General features: G+C 35.1%; 1 protein-coding gene across 3 annotated transcripts in view; it reads left to right on the top strand.

Moving 5' to 3' along the window:
• The window catches only part of LOC148952631 (protein pangolin, isoforms A/H/I/S-like), a 155,284-nt gene extending 146,676 nt beyond the window's left edge, over positions 1-8,608 (top strand). For all 3 annotated transcript variants that reach the window (XM_089089989.1, XM_089089987.1, XM_089089988.1), the window contains one exon: positions 4,681-8,608. In XM_089089989.1, the coding sequence (XP_088946115.1) occupies positions 4,681-5,122 (442 nt within the window). In that variant the 3' untranslated portion in view covers positions 5,123-8,608. The remainder of the gene's footprint in view (positions 1-4,680) is intronic.
• Positions 8,609-19,154: the final 10,546 nt, after the last annotated feature.

Here is a 19,154-nt window from a genome sequence, read left to right as displayed (position 1 = left end):
TAAATGAAATTTAAAACGAACAGAAATTAAATAAGCAATCAATGCAAACAGACATACAATAGATATTAATGTAAATTAATAAATAAATCTTAAAACGAGTGAAACTTAAATTAAATATGCAAATCAAGCTTGAAACGAACAAAAATCACCTCAAAGAAGAGTTTGGGTCTGACCTCCTTTTCTCACTGTAAATGTTTAAAACCTACTGCGTCATTGGCGCTTTACTGAAAACTATATGCATTTACTGAAACTATTTACTGAAAACCAATTTTGTGACAAATATTTTCTTTTGTACTTAATATTGAAAATAAACATTAAAATTAAAGTAAAATTTTGAACTGATGAGTTTTCAGCAATTAATATCATTATATATCGAATTTTCAGTTTAATTTATTAGCTCTTTTTAAAGTTGTTAAAGACGAATATAATTTCCCTACAAACAAGTGATTGGATACCGCCTCCTTTCCTAACTGTAAATAAAAACCAAAAGCCTGCCGAGTTCTTGGCGCTTAACTGAAAACGGATTATATTGCAAATATTTTCTTTTCCAGTTCTTACAGCATTGAAAATAAAAATATAATTACAGTGAAATAAATTCTTGAACTGATGGATCTTTCAAAAATTAATATCTTTATAGATCAAATATTCAATTTGATGTTGTTTATACTTACCAAGACTGTTCAATACGCATATCGTTTTCAGTAAGCGTCAATAAAACAGTAGGTTTTAGACTTTTACAGTGAGAGAAGGAGGTCAAACCCAAAGTCTTGTTTGTAACGATTTTTGTTCGTTTCATGCTTCATTTGCTTTTTCAATTCAGCTTTTACTCGCTTTAAATTTTACTTATTAATTTACATTAGTGTTTATTGTATCTTTGTTTGCATTGATTATTTGTTTAATTTCTGTTCATTTCGAGTTTCATCTCTACTTCAACAGCAAAATATTTTTTTTCGTTTTAAGCTTGATTTTCATATTCAATCTAAGCATTACTCGCTTTAAGATTTATTTATTTATCTATATTAATACTTGTTATATGTTTTTGCTATGACTGTTATATTTAATTTCTGTTTGTTTTGTGTTTCATTTATTCTTTAATAGTAATTTCTGGTCGTTTTGAGTTTGAATTTTAAAAGGTATTTGTATCTGCTGAGCTTAAGTTTAATATTGCCTTTACTTTTATTCTAGAAACTTGTCTATCCGGAAAGTTTTTTTTTTTTTAATTAATTTCAGAAAGAACGTATACCTTAATAAACGAGGCTAATTGTCGTTCTGTTTAATTTTCCAATTGTACTAATTTTTAATCTTACCACATAATTAATATTGTTATCGATTTGGTTTTTGAACTATTCCATCTTCTTTTGTCAGCTGTTCTATCTACTTTCAACACATTTCTTTCTACTTTCAACAAATTGTCACTACCTAAACACATAAGCAAGCAGCCAACAGATCCGGTTTTTCCCCCAATGAAATGATTGTAAATAAAAACTAGTAATGTTTTTAATTATCATGATTTTGTCTGCATTCTCACTCATTTACATGTTTGTTGTGGTTTCAATAAAGGATGCGATTTTCCCCACTTTTTTTCAGACTTTTCTTCCACTTCAATAGTCGTTGAACTGGGTTAATTTAGTTATTACCATGTATGATTTATTTTGCAAGATTTTGAAATTCGACTTCTAATTAAAGCATTTCATAAAATCAAATTTGTAATAGTTGAAATTATCACAAATCGTCAACATACCTTGGACTTTTACTCCACCATATGCAGGCCGGGATTTACCAATAGACCCTCTAGGCCCGGGCCTAAGGGTTTGCAATGCTAGGAGGCGCAATGTGGCCACTTATAAATTGTCAGATGTCTCCCAAGAATGGCAGCTGAGAATTTGGTATCACCTCTCTCTTTCATTACTTTTGACTCGTCAGTTGCGTTCTGTTCAGTGCTTCCACTATCCCTGAATTTTCGGGAATTTCCCCGAAAATCTAGCAAAAACTGAGCGGCAAAAACGTCAAAGCTTTAAATCCGGCCCTGTCCACATGGTTGATGCTCTTAAATAAAACTAGCTATTTTTCTAATTTTTCAAATTTGTTTATTATCGAATTGCCTTCTGAACTGTTCTATCTACTTCTGTTAAAGTACTTCAACTAATTCTCCCATACTTAGAACAATTAAGCAAACATAAAAAGACAGGGCCGTATCCAGGGCCGTGTTAGCCGGTTTGACCCCCACCAGAATTTTGTCTGGGTTGTGTAACAAAATACATTTAAAGAGATTTTGTCGCATTTTGTTATATGTTCGTACCCCCCTTCCCCTCCGAAGAAAAAAAATTGGGTACGGTCTTGTCAGCAGATCTAGGGCTTTCCCCTCAGCACATGTTTAAATACTTTTAAAGTAAAACTAGCAATGTATCTAATTTCCTAAATTTTCTCCGGTTTGTTATAATCGATTTGGCTTCAGAATGGTTCTTTCTACTTTCGTAAACTTTATGATTCGTTTATGTTTTTGTTATATTCAATTTGAACTTCTGATTACTTCCGTAGAAGTAGAGAAACCTTCCGTTAAATTAAAGGTAATGTGCTATCGTGTTCTGTATCTTTCCTTAAACTTCAGTTCATTGTTGCCTTGTATCTAGTAATCAGACGGAAATTAAATGCTCAAAACATTCTAGTTTCTGATCAAAAGATTAAGACATTTTGCGGGAAATTAATGTGCATTTGGCGAAACGAGGAATTTTGGGGTGTGTTTTTTGTGGTTTCTTTGAACATTTCTCTCCGCGAAATGCTTGTTTTATGATTTTCATAATGTATTTTTAAGAAACTATAGTTATAGACTTAAAATACACGCATGTTTTGGTGTTGAAAGAATTGCAGTAGCTCGCTGAAAACATGAATAGCAGATATTAAAAAACAGTGATTAAGTTTAAAAAAAAACAAAATGATAAATTACTGCCCTTGATTTTAGTTTACTAACCAGTCTTCGGTCTCCCCGAAAAATAAAAATATTGTCCCCCCCCCACTCTCTCTCTCTCTCTCTCTCTCTCTCTCCCTCTCTCTCTACTCGGAGAGAAGACGATTACTTTTGTAATTGATCAATAAAAATGCCATCCCTCGTTTGGTCTTTTTTTTTCTGACCATGTGCGACCCCTTTGCTTTTAGGTTCGCAACCAGGGGGCATGTTCGACCCCTCAGTTTTAAAAGTTATGCTATAAAAAAAAATTAAAAAAAAACACAACAACTGTTTCCATTTGTTTTAAAGGAACGACTATAGACTGTTTTAATTTTATAGGCGATTTTAAACATTTCAGTCGTAACCTTATGGGTTTTAGACTTTAAGTTTTAAGATTTTAGACTTTTTAAGATTGTCTGTAGTCCTTTTGTGTATATTCATAGATGTAGGCTTACCTATATGCCTGTAGACTTATGCTATATACATAGGCTTTAGGTGCTCAATGCTGTAGTTTCTTCTAAAGGAATAGTTATAGACCGTTGAACACTTTTGTTTAATGTTGGAATTATATTGTAGTTCGTTAATAGCGAAAACGCAAAAATAAAAATAAATTTGACCCATCTGGAGTCCATTGATTATTGATTAATTGGTAATTGACCCATTACTAATTGGTTAATAACGCAAAACAGTGGATTAAAAAAAAAAAAAAATACTGGCTCGTTTTCTCGTTTACCTGGATTTCTATTTGCCACCCAACTCTTAGAAAAAAAATATCCGAAATATTTTTCAGCGTTAATTGAAGTGTTTTAATTCTGAGACACTTTGAGGAAGGGTTTATTTTTGAAAAAAAATATCAAAAAATAGAATGTCGCTTTTTTAATTTGAAGAAAATACTAAAGGATTTTGCAAGTATCGAACACGAATAATATAGCTGAAATAAGGGATAAATGACCATATTTCAGGTTAGTGCTTCCATACGGGTTATGAAGAGGGGGGGGGGAGGGGGGGGGTCAAAAGCGTCAACTTATGCGGTAGGCAAATGCTCATTATTTGTAAAGGTTTTTTTCGCAAGAACTTGAGTCAAAGTTAAATCACAATATAGTTGTTCGATTATCAAAATGATGTGTCTTGTGTTTTGTATTTGGTCATATCTGTTATCATGTTATGTTGTTATCTCCTATCGGTTTATTATCTTTTTGTTTGTCGATTTGGATTCTGAATAGTCTATTATTTAGTCATTTCTATGGCCTGCTAATACAAGAAAGGAAATTACATAATAGGGCTCCGTAGTGTCAATTGGGGAAGGGGTGTGTGGCTTTTTCTGCCCAAAATTTTGAAAAATTGTTTTGTGAAAAAGGTTGGTATGTTTGCCCAACTTCGTTCTTTTTTGTCTTCATTAAAAAAAAAAAAAAAAAAAAAAAAAAAAAAAAAAAAAAAAAAAAACCGCTTGCCCTCTCTAAGTTTTTTTTTCAGTTTACGTCTTGAAAGGACTTCCGTTTTATTATTCGATAGCCAATATTCTGTTTCTTCTTTTTTGTATTGCTCGCTTGTTATTCACTTTTCTTTAGTGGCGTCACTGTGCAGTTTTCTCAATACAATTGAAATCGTCTGTTTCATCTTTATGTAGTTTTTCAACAGCAAGTGGCACTCACGTTGCTTTTTTATGTTATGGTTTGGACCATAATTTAAACCTTTGCTAAGTTCTTACTTGTTCTTGATATATGGTTTTATTTTAGACGAAAAAAGAAATGTATTCGCTACCTGGACAATGGAGAGGGTGAGCCTGAAGACAGTCACGAAGAGCCACTGGGCTCCGTCGGAGAGGAAGTGTCTCCCAACTCAAAGCACAACGACGAAAGTGAGGACAGTTGTGACGAAGAGGACACTTCTGCTAGTGACTTAGGAATGTCCTCACCCGGGATGAGCCTGTCTTCCCTTGCTAGTCCTGCGGTGTTGCCAAGTCCAAGTGCTAGCCTTGCATCACCTCTTACACCAAGTCCGGCAACACCCAGTATGCCGTCACATCATAGTTTCCTTGACAATAAACCCTTAGGTCCCCCCACAAGGGTGCCTATTGGAACCAACCCTCATGATATTAACAATCCCCTCAGTGTGAATCAGTTGTGTGGTAAGGATAAAACGAAAGAAAGCTCACAGACTATGCTTAGTGTTACGTAACTGTTAGCTCAAATGATTTTTTTTTATCGAAGCTGTGATTTGTTGACATTTAACTCTGTGAATCTTTTTCAAGTGTGACTTAACAAAAGAAGAAGAATAAATTCTGAGAGCAGTAAATTAGTCAATATGTATCTGCCATTTGGAATTGTTTTTGTGTATCCTGTATCAATACAGCTATGATAATATGGTACTAATGTATTCTATTCTTCTTCTTCTGTTAGTGTATTCAGCATGTTTCGAATGTTAGTTTTCTCTAACAGAGTTCACACTAAAAACTTTTTTTTTCTTGTTGAGTTTTACTCATTCAACTTTAAAGTAACAGTACCTACCAAATAGAAAGTACTTTAATAGGACAAGATTTTGTAATTTTCACAATGAAGGTACACAAGGGCGACCTAATAATGTAAAACTAACATTAAAATTTAGAATAATTCGCAGAAAACCAAATTTGAGTAATGTTTGGTTAATTGAACACTGGAAAATTCTATTCAAACAGATGATTTAGATCATTTGCCAAGAACGTAGGGGGAGCTTCAAAGTCAGCACTCATTAAACATCAATATCTCCCGTAATTTTCATATTTTTCATATAATTTGTGTGCATTTTACGTTTTCTCGAATTTAGCTCCATCCCCAAAATAAATCATTATGCACCGCTATACCGTCAATTTTAATGACACCATAGAACCACTCTAAAGATGTATATTGTTTTTTTATTATTCGCTCAAAGTCATTTCTAAGTGTGGAACCTAACATTACGGAAATTAACAAGCAACAAAACAAAATAGAATTAAGTTTAAGAAGCTTAAATTCGAATCCCACCTCGGCCTTCTCATAGAATGTGGGTGGGGTAATAAAAATAATGTTTTGATGTTTTAAATAGTAAGTACCCAGAAATTAAAAAAAAATGAATTCCGGGAGGGGGGGGGGGGGTTACTGAGTGCTACCCCCTCCCCCTGAAGCTTGTCTCTTATTTATTAGTACTTTCTTTTACCAGTACAATTACTTAGAGGTTACGCCACAAATAATGACGTAAGATTAATACAGGGATTCCATTTTCTACTCTTTGATAGTGTGATAACGTATGTGCCAATAAGTTTGTTTGTTAATCTTTTTTAGTTCCTATGCTTGAAGAAACTTGTTTAAATCATGGTCCAACCTTCTCGCTTTTAGCCACGTATTGTGCAAACTAATATAATTGCGAACTCCTGCAAATTTCTGTGAAGCAAAAATACCCTTTCTGATATATAACATTCCTAGATACGTTTGTTAAATGCTAATAATTTAATTTCAATATAGTTAAATGCTAATATGATTTCTACTGGCTCCTCATGGCGTCAACGTTAGAATGACTAAAGCCAACAATGTGGTGTACAGGCCTTCTCCATCCCACTTTGACCAAAATGTTTCAAGGAATCACTTTTGCACACGAATTGTCAAATCACTAAGAAATTGATTTATTTATACCTTTTATTGAAAGTTTTGGTATTGTTCACCTTAGGGTAATCAAATTTCCACTTTTGTCTCGAAATGTGGCAAGTCATATCCTTAGAATTTCCAAATAGCATAATTATGCCAAGCTCTCCAGTCGCATTTGAACCCGTCGGATTCAATTATTTCCCAATAATATTGCGATCCACAAAATGATTCAATTTTCGCAAAATATTGCCTTTCTTTCATCATTTATCGGGCGATTTAGTAAAGAAATTCAAGTTACACATTCTCGTCCAATCTAGATTGCCGCCTAAACCCGCTAAGTCCCTCTTCGATCATGCTTATTTACTAAGTGGGGTCGAACCCCTACGCTCCTTAAGAGTCACCTTCAAACAATTCCGTCGAAAACATCTAGACCGCCTTCTTTCGTTTTCACAGTGCCCAGGCTTCTGCGCCTTAACTCGTTATGCTCGTCGAAGTTACCTCGACAACCTTAGGTTTCAATGTTTCTTTTCTTCACTTGAATGGAAATACTTGTGCTTCCGTTATTATCTCTTCATTACATTTATCATAAAACTTCGCTTCGTACCTTGTTGCGCTCATCCCTCAAATAAATAACTATGGTTGACAAAAACTCTTACGTGATCCTACAAGGATTACGTAAGGAACCAACCCAATGATATTAACGGTCACCTAAGCGAGAATTAGCAAACTTTTTGAATCTCTTCTAGTGCGATTTAAAAAAGGAAGAAGATGAATTATCAAGAGCAGCAACTTAGTCAATATATATTTGCCAGAATTATATCTCTAAAAGACAGAATTCACTCATTTGTTATTGCTCATTTCTAAGATAAAGAAAGGGTCAAGGAGGAGGAAATTTATAAAAGCTGAAAATACAGTTAGATGTACAGTTTTTAGTTTTTGAGCTTAATTTTTGAGCTTGAGTTTTTTAGCTTAATTTTAAGTCACTTAATTTTGGAGGACATTAGGCGTACTGACTTGGTTCACGCGGCACTGAACAAGGCGCAGCAATTGGGGTAGGAGTGGAGCAATTAGGAATATCAAAATCTCCAAACTTTAAGAATACTCTTTTGTTATTTTCGTTTTTTCTAAATTGGAAAAATATGTTTCCATAGACTATGATTTTGTGTGTCTTCATTTAAAAAAAAGAAGACAAATTTTTTTGCCTCTTCCTATGTATGTGTGAATTGGCGCCCTTTTACTGCACAATTTTGCTAGTTGACAACATTTTTTTTTTCAAAATGTCAATATGATAAAGAAGTCAGCAATCTAATTAGTTTGGATTGTCTCTGCTTGCAGTAATGATAATAATAATTTATTTATTACCCAATATCAACAAAAAGAAGTGGAGTACATCAAAAACAAAAAAGAAAACTCGCACACTTACCAATTATTTACATAAAATGACGTAAATTATGGTGCGCGATAAGACCTGCAGATTCCGACAGCTTTCCCGCAAGCACTGTCACTTTTTCCCGTAAATCAGGGAGGCCGAATCGCGATATTAGATGCTGGTTCCGGAACCACGGAGCTATTATTGTATTGAAGGAAATAACAAATAAAAAAGACTAGTTCGCTTATCAGCCCTTGTTTGTTTTAAAACCTTTCTTATTACATAAGTGTTTTCGTTCTTGAATTTGTATTATTCTGGGTAATAATCTATATTTTCTTGGAATAGATAGGGACCATGAGCGCCACCAGGGAGGGGCAATGGCCCTCCCTGGCAAAAGGAAAAGAATAAAAAACTTGATTTCAAGAACTTGCCCCTATGACCTGTGTCTTCAGAATTATTTCCCTTTTAATTAAGATATTACTACCTATTGCATTTTTTAAAAAGTATTTTGGGTGTTACCATTACAACTTTTCATTGCCCCCCCCCCTCCCCTCTCAGCAGTATATCCTTGCGGCGTCCTTCATGGTGATACTCTTTTTAAAATGTCAAAATTAGTGTTAATTGTGTCAGAGTTGCCATTTTATTTCCTTATTATCCTTTAAGTACCCGATACAAATTCAGCTCATCATCCTTTTTTTTTAATAAACATCTTTGCCGTTTAGCATCAATTAGCGTACAATATTTTACAATATCATCAGTAATACGATTAGTTCTAAAAAAATATAAAATGAAATGAAAAAATAAAGTAAGTTAAGTTTATTCTAAATGGATAGAGGGCTAGGTTAATTTACAACGGGTTAATAATGACAGCATAAGTTATCATGTTTTCCTTTTGTGTCCCGCTTACCACTTCCTTCTCTGACTCCTCCATCATCCAATGTAATATACGTTTTCTGGAGTTTAGGTTTCTTTCCTAAGATACCTTAGTAATGCCCTCTGCTTGATGAATTTTTAAATCTTAGCATAAAGTGAATGTCCTAATACTCATTTCAAGTTTCCCGACTATCCTCCTTTTTGCCTTGTTTTTTAAATAATGGGTGCATGGATATCTACGCCTCTGGGAAGGATCTCAAAACTCGAAAAGGGTGCATTCTTCAGCTATCATTTTTAGGTTAGTCTAGGGGGAACCGGGGAAGGCAGGTTGGTTGATATCGTCTGCACCAATCTCCTGTGCACAGATTTCCTGTAACTGCAGCTAAGAACAAAGATATTTAAAAAATAAATATGTTCGTCAAAAACCCGCAAGAAACATTATGAATATTTACTATTTCGATTATATATATATATATTTACATTTACATTTTTTTAAATTTTATTTAATATCGATTATTAACAAAAAAAAATTGAAGATATATTTCTTCTATAATTCTATCAATCATCTCCTCAAATGGGTCAAGATTAATATTAGGATTGGACGGCTTAGGAATTACTTCTTATAAGGAATAAAGAATAAATTACCCCTTTTTACTTATAGGTACAGATTGAAAATCACTATGCCTATTCTGTCAAATTTGTTATGTTTAAATTGCTCTTTTGTTTTTGTATTCCATAGGAACTTTCCACCTTTTTTTAAAATAGATATATAGGTTTTTGCTCTGCAAGATGTATGTTTAAGTAAACATCTACTTAATATAGTGCATGTGTGTCAAATTTCTGCGTTCACAGGTAACAAAAATCTCGAGTAAATACGGGCACAATAGTACTGTATATTATACTATTTTTATATTATAATATATAATATATTATAAAATTACATTATACTATAAAATATATTGTATATTTCTTGCTGAATCTGTTGGACCCAACATGAAAAAAGGTACCATAGTTGCCCCCCTCTTCCCCGTAACAAGGATTTTATGCTCTCTGTAATAAACTACTAAAGTAAATACTACTACTGCTACTACTAATAACTCACTGCATTACCAAGCTGCATAAGGCCAACACAGCTGCACACACTCCCCCTCCCAATATATTCGAAACCTCCCTCTTTACACCCTCTCAGAAAGTTCCCATTTCCCCTAAATCTTTCCTAACAACATCCTCCCACCCTATTCGGGGACGACCTGCTTTTCGTTTGCCCCTTAACGGTGGGCCGACAAGGACAATCTGAAGCTAATACGCATGAATCTATTTCAGAATGGAGTGTCGTTTGCATCTCAATGGCGAGGGTAGTTAAAAATAAAAAAATAGAAAAGATAAGTGGCTTATATCAAACACATAGTGAGCAGTGCTCCAAATATCTTGTATCTACGTGGCAGTCTTAACATTATGTCACTATGTAAATGCCACAGATGAAAAAATAATTAAATCGTTGATCTTGGAGTTTTACTTTAAATATAACGTTTATTCCCATAACTAGAGTATTTAAATCCCTCATCTTTCTTCTGCTTGTTCATCGGACGAAAGGTGGACTAGATTTATTAATCAAGACCTTTTGTTTAGGATTTCAACGACACCTTTTAAGATTTATGCATGCAGTTAGATGGCGGAAAATATGGCTTCCTGTAAATTCAAGTCTTATTGACGTTGACGTGACCAAAAAGTTGCTAAAGCTGACGAATTAATGAAAATCTGTCCGAAAATGTTAAATTAGACGATAAGAATAATACTGAAAATAAATCAACTTAACACCCATACCGAAGAAGAACAGAATAGAAAGCCTGCTTGTGGTTATTGCTAAGTTTCAGCGGAATCTCTGATTTCGCGTCTAATGTTAGCCATCAAAAAAAAAAAAAAAACAACTGCTTAACTGAGAATCTGTTTTAATGGGCTTAGTATCGGAGTCACTCATTTTCAGAGTCTGAATAATATGTCAAATGGTGTTATCTCACCAAGAACATTCTCAAAAAACCGAATTTTGAAAGGGTTCCTAACTTGAGATATTATGGTACAATTTTCTAAGGATTGTTCTAAAAGTTTCATCTTGGTCGAGTATTTGTTACAGTTCAAAGGTTGGCTTTTGTCAAATAAAGGTGAATCCTCCCCCTTCATCCAAACCCCTGGATACGGATATGTAATAATTTATTCGTTTTTGTTGGCACAAGTTATTTTTTCTAGTACAATCATTGGTTCTTTTTTTTAGGCAACGTGCAATTTAAATGTATTTAAAGCCTTACATTCTGTAAGGTTGCCAAACTTTTGTCTTTGATGTATTTAATTGTAGGATATATGTCCATAGAAATGTTACACATTAGGATTAGAATATTGGTATCATTTTTTCAGAGATTGTGTTTGTACGACGCAGTGTTATATTTCCTTTTTTTTTGTTTAAAGCATTTTGTTCGAAAAATTATTAAAGATCGATGGAAAGAATTTGTAAATTTAACGGATAAAATTAGGGCCTTTGTTTTGTTATTATGACTTGATTGTTTTAGGGATTAGGGATTAGTTAAGCCGGCTTAAGGGATGGGCAGACTTGTTCTTACTGGAAATTTTTATTTACTGAAAGTTGCAAAGGAAAATCGGGTTTTCTCACCAAAATTGCAGCATTTTCTTGGCAGATATTTAAATTTTCTTAGAAAGTATTAAAATTCTAACTTCTTCACTTAAACTACTTTAGCAACTGGCCATCGGTAATCAGCACCCAAATCCAGAGTCTTCTTCTGGAATAGCCGACTAAGAGGTAAGGTCACAGCGAAAATGCTGCGTAGACACTGAAGGGAAACCCCGAATTCCGCACTATGTAGCGCTGTCACAAGCGTCTTTGCCTTCAGAGCGGTTACTGATTCGCTCCAGTGACTGATGTGTTCCAAAGACTGGATGATTTTTGGAAGTTCACACACAAACTGCATAAGTGGCTCGTGCCGCTCGATCCACTTCGTCTCGCACATTCCCGGGAGCTTAGCTTTCAGAACTTTATTTAAGACGTAATTTCTCTTTGCCGATGCATTAAAAAATGCAACAACTTGTTTTATAATGACTATGGCATTTCTGATGCTCAAAACAGCTGAGCTTCTTGATAAGGAAAGGTTCGGGGCGTAGTTAAAGCAGAGACAACGAGACGCGTTTTTAGCTTTTTTCTGAATTTCCACTACAGCACCACAGTTATTTGATACCATCATTGCAAACCCATCCGTCCCGATTCCAACACATTGAAGTAGATTAAAGCCCATTTCTTCCAAGAGGCTTAGAACTAGCTGGCCAATCACTTTTCCGTTGACAGCCAGCTCTTTGTCTGCAGAAGAGCTTTCAAAGGTGGCATGATGAACGTCAAAAAAACCTATGAAGTCCTCGCGTCTATGGTTATCGAAGGCATAGCAGAGAGCAAAACTAAGTTGCGATGAATGTGACACATCTGTTGTCTCATCGAAAATGATTCTGTAATACCTTGCTTACTTTACTCTCTCTAGAATGACACATATGACTTGTTTCGCACAACACTGTTACTTGCTTCATTCGCTGTTTGTTAACGCGGTTATTTACAGATTCGTGCGGAGAATGGTAGGCTCTTAGAAACGACTTTCCAGCTTCTACTGCGTCACGATGGTACTGGGAAGTATCATGTACTGTGAGGTCTCCATCTTTTACCAGTAACTTAGCAAATTTTTGGACGCTTTGTGACCAGCTTTTGTAGGGCAACCTGTCTGTTTGAACCCCCGCTAGCCCCAGTTACAAAAAGAGGGCAGTATTTGCGAAAAAGGCCTTTCCGGGCAGCAGAATATACAAGCCAGTGGAAACTCTGCAAATGAGAATCGCTCAAGTACCTTTTTTCATCTTTCCCCCGCTTTAAATGAACAGAATGCGGTATGTGGTATCCAATCGGCAGTTTCCATGACCTCTCCAGAAGCTCGCACTTTATTCGGTTGTCAATGGCATGTATTGTACCGGTGTGGTTTTCCGGAAACAGGGTAGGGGGTGGGGTGTTGTTGGATGATCACTCTGAACGCTTACGGGGTTAACAGAAGATTGCAAAGTGTTCGGAATTTGTCCATGTTTGCCACTTCCAACAGAACTAATTGAAGAGCTACTTGCAGTTACAGTTACACTATCCGTTCTGCGAGACTTTGAAATGACAAAGCTGTCAAGCGTCTTTCGTCCACGTTTTCCTGACATTAATATCGCTTAAACGACGAAACTCTTCGTGACAGACACACATTCAAATTTCACTATAAACTGGAACGAAATGTTTGTTTCGACATTTCAGAACATTCAGGTCCGGTTGCGTTGCGTCTCGAACAGGGAGGCTGGCCAGAACTAGCTAAAATTTACCGGGTAAACTGTTGCTATGCTATGAGGTGAGAAATACTCGAGGAGAAAACGGCAGTGGAGGAAAAACTGTGGACTGCTACAACTGCTACAAAAACGGCTAGAAAATAAAAAAAAAATTATTATCCTTTTTACTACCATTTTGAGAAAGATTACAATTATTATCCTTTTTTGATCAAGTATATTAGCTGATTTATTTGCTGTATTAATTTGGCTGTTATCAATATTTTTGCCATTTTTCTTGACTGAATGTCAAAACCAGATCCACCTGGCCTCCATTTTGAAGGAGGCCAGTCTAAATATAAACTTTGATTTTTTTTTTTTTTTGTGAACATAATGTCAATATTTTACATTTCTAATTCCCGCCATATCGACAGATAATCAGCCAAACTGCAAAATTGCTCGTAGTGTGGATAAAGACGTTGTTCAGTGCTTTTTCGAAATGTATTTTCTGGTGCCAAACAGTTCGTACAAACACAGCTAACTTCAACCACCATTCCTTTTCATATAAAATTAAGCAGCCAAATGGAGTGGCTGCTAGTAGCCCATTTTGCAGGTACTGTAAGAACACAGAAGATACCCCTGGGCACATATTGAACTGTAAAATACTGGAAAGAAAACAAGTGAATCTCCTCAATTTGAAAATTAAATTTGGACTGAATTAAAACCCATCGATAGATGTAAAAACTTTAACCCAATCTTCAAAAAGAGATTTCTTGCATACACACTTTTAAACTGTTAATGGTTCTAAACCCACAACACCATATATATAGTAGGTCAATTTATGTTGACTATTGAATTGGACACACCCTACTATGAGTATACCACATATTTTTTACCTTATTACCTGATCCCTATTTTGAATATTTATAAGCAGTGTTTACAATTACGCAATTTACTATAATAGTAACGTAATTTTTGCAACTAGAGAATTTACATCGTAAGGCAACATCACGAGAAAAGAAGAAAATTTCAAGATTGGGATACATTGTCAACCCAACGCAGAAAGAAGAGGGGCAAATGATCTGATTTTCAGGACACACGCCTCGATTGTCTACAGCTGATAAAACGTAATGTAAAAAGGTTTTAGAGTCTAGTGACAGTAGTTAGAACATGCGTTAATGCAGACTTCCGTAAGTGCAGTAAAAAAAAAAATAAAAAAAATATAGCCCGTCTTGGGGGGGGGGGAGCGCTGTTACCCCCCCCCCCTCTGGATCCGCCACTGGACCAAGCTCTAAATAGGTACCTGGAAAAATCTGGGAGGAAAACAGGGGAAGCGTCGGATGATTTGCCCCCAATCCCGCATTGCTCTCCGAGCTGAAGGCATTGAATCAGGATATCGATACCGGCGCAACGCAGACCATTGTTCAGCATGCGAAAAATAATTTTTTTTTTTTTTTGTAATTTGTATGTTTCAGTGGGTATGTGCAATGGAACATGTCTGTTTGTTACTGAACTGTATAACAACGTAATTAAAGCAAAAATACAAATACTAGAGAAAAGCTGGAAAAAAAGTTTTTTGGTGTCTTGATGTTATGCTAAATTATACAAGATGATGAATGAATCTGAATAGCTAAAGCAAAAATGTCTGAGGTAATGAAAATGTAATGAAAAAATGTCTGAGGTAATGATGAACGAAAATGAAGTGCAAAGAAGTCTGCGGTTAGAAGAGAAGCAACAACGAGAATCATAACGAATCCCGGGAGAATACAAATCGTGTAAAATGTATGGTTCTGTGGAAGGATAAACATAAAGGAGGAATTAAATTAACGCAAGAATTTCTGCATGGCGGAGGGGCTGCTTGCTCTCCAGTCACTTGAATCTTCAAAAGGGTACTACTAAAGAACTTTTAATTTCCAATCAAATGAGTCCCCTCCTAACTTTGTACAATTTCTATGCGAAGTTCCTTGGTGAAAAAAAGAAATAAATAGAGGCTTCTTCGCTGTGTACTTAGAAAGTGCCATCACGCTGTTTATGAAGCAGACAATCTAGCAGTTGTGAAGCAGAATCAAATTTATGGCTTTGTTGCACCCTACTTCCATTTTGTATTGTCATAATTTTTATATCTTTATCCTCGTAATTCACTAGACTAGCTTCACTAGAGCTATCTTAGAACTGAAATTAGTAAACCCGGAGTAAGTGCTATCTTTACGATAATTGTTTATTGGGAGATCAAATTACAGTCTGAACAGATCAAAGTAATCAAGAAAAGGAGTGAAGGCCCTACAAACGTTTGTAGCTACTACAAAAGTTTCGCATAAAAACAAATAAATATAATCAGTACTTGGTTCGGTCCGTTTTCGCCTCTCTTATTTGGCTCTCAAGAATTTCCGTTTATCTTTTATGCTCATCTCTTTTCTCCCGTTTTCCTATCTATTTTCTTGTCAATTGTGTTATCTTCGTTTTTCACTCAAAGAAATAGTTAAGGCAATGAGCCATCTATATGATCGTTTTTACCGTATCTTAAGTGTGAGGACACATTTCGCAGGAGAAATGTTCACTAGTGTATCCGCCCCACGGGGCTTTACGTCGGAATGAGTTACAGAATAGAAGCAGTTTGCTTATAGATAGATGGATAAAAACTCTCTATAAGCGAGCAGTAAATGTACATATATTTTTTCTCGTAAACGGCTCCATATTATTTTCTTAAAATTGACACACCAAAATCTTCTGACTTGAAAAAATACGATCTAGATAGGTCACGACTTTGGGAAAATTCGTTTAGAGCCTTAATTTAGGGAAAATATTTTTCATATAAATAAAATAACATTCATGTTAAGCACTAAAATAAAACATTGTTTTTTCCCTGGGGTGGTCCTATAGCATTTGGTATCTTTGGTACATGCGAAAGTATACAAGATGACGAATGAGTCTGAAAGGCTGAAGCAAAAAGTATGGAACAAGGTACATTATTTAAGAAGTTAGTTATACTAATGCGTAATTTAAATATTTCAGAGGTGTGTGCAATAGAATATGCCTTATTGTTACTAAATTATATAACAACGTAATTAAAGCAAAAATATAATTACTAGAGAAATGCTGGAAAGGAAGTTTTTTATGGTATCTATGATGCAATGCGAAATTATACAAGATGATGAATAAACCTGAACAGCTAAAGCAAAAGACATGGAAAAATGTCTGAGGTAAGCATGAACGGAAAGTAAGTACAACGATGTCTACGGTTAGAAGAGAAGCAACAGCGAGAACCATCACGAATCCCGGGAGAATACAAATCCTGTAAAATGTATGGTTCAGTGGAAGGATAAACATAAAGGAGGAATTGAATTAAAGCAAAATTTCTGCGTTGGGGAGAGTTGCTCGCCCTCCATTCATTTGAATCTTCAAAAGGGTACTGCTGTAGGACTTTAATTTAGAATCAAATGAGTCCCCTCCTACGTTTGTACAACTTCTATGCGAAGTTCCTCGGTAAAAAAAATAAAATAAATAGAGGCCTCCTCGTTCTGCACATAGGCAGCACCGTCATGCTGTCTATGAAGCGCATAATCTAGCAGTTGCAAAACAGAATCAAATTTATGGCTTTGTTACACCCTACTTCCATTCTGTATTTTCACAATTTTTATATTTTTTGTGTTGTGTGACTTTTTATATCTAGGGACACACAAACACTGGGAAAAAAAGGGTGATATATTTCTAAAGTCAACATTATTATTCTTGGCGGGAAATCTGCAAAAGTTAATAGAAAAACACCTCTTTGTGGGTATTTTTACATTCAAAGCATCGTTTTTACCATTGTATATGACAAATTACTCCAAGGTATCTCATTTTGTTTTCTTCCCGAGGGTATGGTTTAACTTGCCTCGAAAATCGTTGAGAAAGTATTTTCTATTTTGAAATTTTCTGACCATACTATTGGGAAGCCTGTGATGCCACTGTACGTTGAACAGCAATGCCATACTTTATTCCATCAAAGAGCTTCCAAAGACTAGGACTAGCACAGATGAATAAACTATTAAGGGCCATTGATGAATAAACCATTAAGGGAATAAACCATGAAGTGTGGGAACACTTCATGGTATTTTTAGTTTTTGCTCGGCAACTCAGTGCATTTCCAGTGTGGTTCCAGATGACTGGTAAAAAGCTTCGCAAAGCAACCACCCGGTTTGACAATTCAATGCCACTACGTTGGTATCATTGAAGTGACCCCAGAGAGAATCGTAATTATCACTTTCTATATTTGTTATAATTATTTCGATGTCCTCGATCTGTTTTTTTTGGCTCAAATTAATTAACTCTTCGCTTTGCCAAAGCTCAATAACAAAAATTGTATTTAAGAGCATTTTGCATAATTTTTTTCAAAATATTGAATAATATAAAAACAAGCTTCGATGACATAAATGAATGTCACTTTGTTGGTATCATTGACCACAAAGTTCATCAAACACTTTTTTATTATCTGGTAATGGAACAAAAGCTAAGGCTGGGATACTTTTGACCAGGATATTGAAATTGGGGTTAATGTTGGGCTATAATTTAATTAAATGATATATCGATATTTGTACTTTCGCTATTCGATAATCGATATATCGATTTCGATATTTCTGATCAGTTTTTTTGCTCAGATTAAATTTAGGTTCTGTCAAAATTCAATAACAATTCTTGTAATTGAAGAGCATTTTGCGCATTTTTTTTCTAAATTTTGAATGAAAAACAAAAAAATTCAATTACATGAATGAATATTGCAAAAACCCTGATTTGGAATTACTCGGGCTCAGGATAAAGAAAAATAGGTTACTGGGCATTTTTGGCTATTAAAATTTAACAGCATGCCAATATATTCCCCTTAGAGTTGGCTCTTCCTTTCATTAATTAAATAAAAAAAAAAACAATGAAAATACGGAGCACCATTAAAACACAAGAGAGCAGAAATTGTTTCGTGTATGAGGGGGGTAACCCTTGTCAATACCTCGCTCTTCACACCAAAATTTCTTTTTGAATTTTAAAAATCTCATTAGTCTAATTAAACGTTTTTTTTGTTTCAGTTGTTCTTAAATAATTGGAAAACAGTTAAAATTGGGGTAAACTGCAAGGTAATGAGGAGAGAGACCCCCTCCTCATACACGAGAAAATTTCTGTTCATTTTAAATTTGTATGCTGCCCCTTACCTTTAGTTGAACAAATTTGTTTTTTATCTAATTATTTTTCACATAATGCCAGAAAATCCACCTTTTGTTTCTATGAAAACGCCTCCCGCCCCCCGAGAAAAACCATTCTTAGAAAGTTCCTCCCGAGTAAGATTCCCTTTCCCCCATACGATTCCATCCCTTCTGAAAATTCCCCCAAGAAAACTTCTTTCGAACAATTCCGCCCAGAAATTTTTTTTGAGCCAACTTTCGTTTAAAAAAAAAAGACTTGTTTTCCTTTTAATCTCTAATCATTTTTCAAATCATGCCAGAAATCGTCCCTCTGTGGAAAATATTTCCTGGAAATTCTTACCTCCCAATGTCTCAACAAAAAGTTTCTCCCGTGTAAAATTCTCCCATAGATAATCTCTCCCGTGAAAAATCACCCCCACGGAAAAATCTCGCAGATAATTTCAACTCTTTTGAAAATTTTCCCTGGGCAATTTCCCCTCTACATCTCCACATGTAAAATTAAATTGACAAAGAAAAAGTAAGTAAAATAAAAAGAATTTAGTATAAGAATTCTGGTTAAATTCCCCGTCTATGGTTTCCCTTTGAAAGTTCATCCCAGAAACTTCCCTCCCTATGGAAAAATCTCCTCTTGGAAAATCCCTACTGCAGAAAATTTACCCCGCAGAAAAGTCACCCCTCCCAAAAATATCTGTTTACTTCCCAACAACAAATACTGTATGTAGAGACTAGACAAATTTCATAGCTTGCAACCTTTTCCCCCGGGACTTGTAGGGCCGTGTCATCCCCAAAGGCATGATTGCTTGACTTTTCATCTATGCTGATCAACATGGCTTTCTCAAAATTTTGATCGAATGACTTTGGAAAAA

Source organism: Artemia sp. Qi Xiang Cuo, chromosome 5, assembly GCF_049724085.1.
Source record: "Artemia sp. Qi Xiang Cuo chromosome 5, ASM4972408v1, whole genome shotgun sequence".
Classification (NCBI taxonomy): domain Eukaryota; kingdom Metazoa; phylum Arthropoda; class Branchiopoda; order Anostraca; family Artemiidae; genus Artemia; species Artemia sp. Qi Xiang Cuo.
Note: the sequence above shows the minus strand (reverse complement) of the source record. Positions and strands in the feature narration are given on the sequence as shown.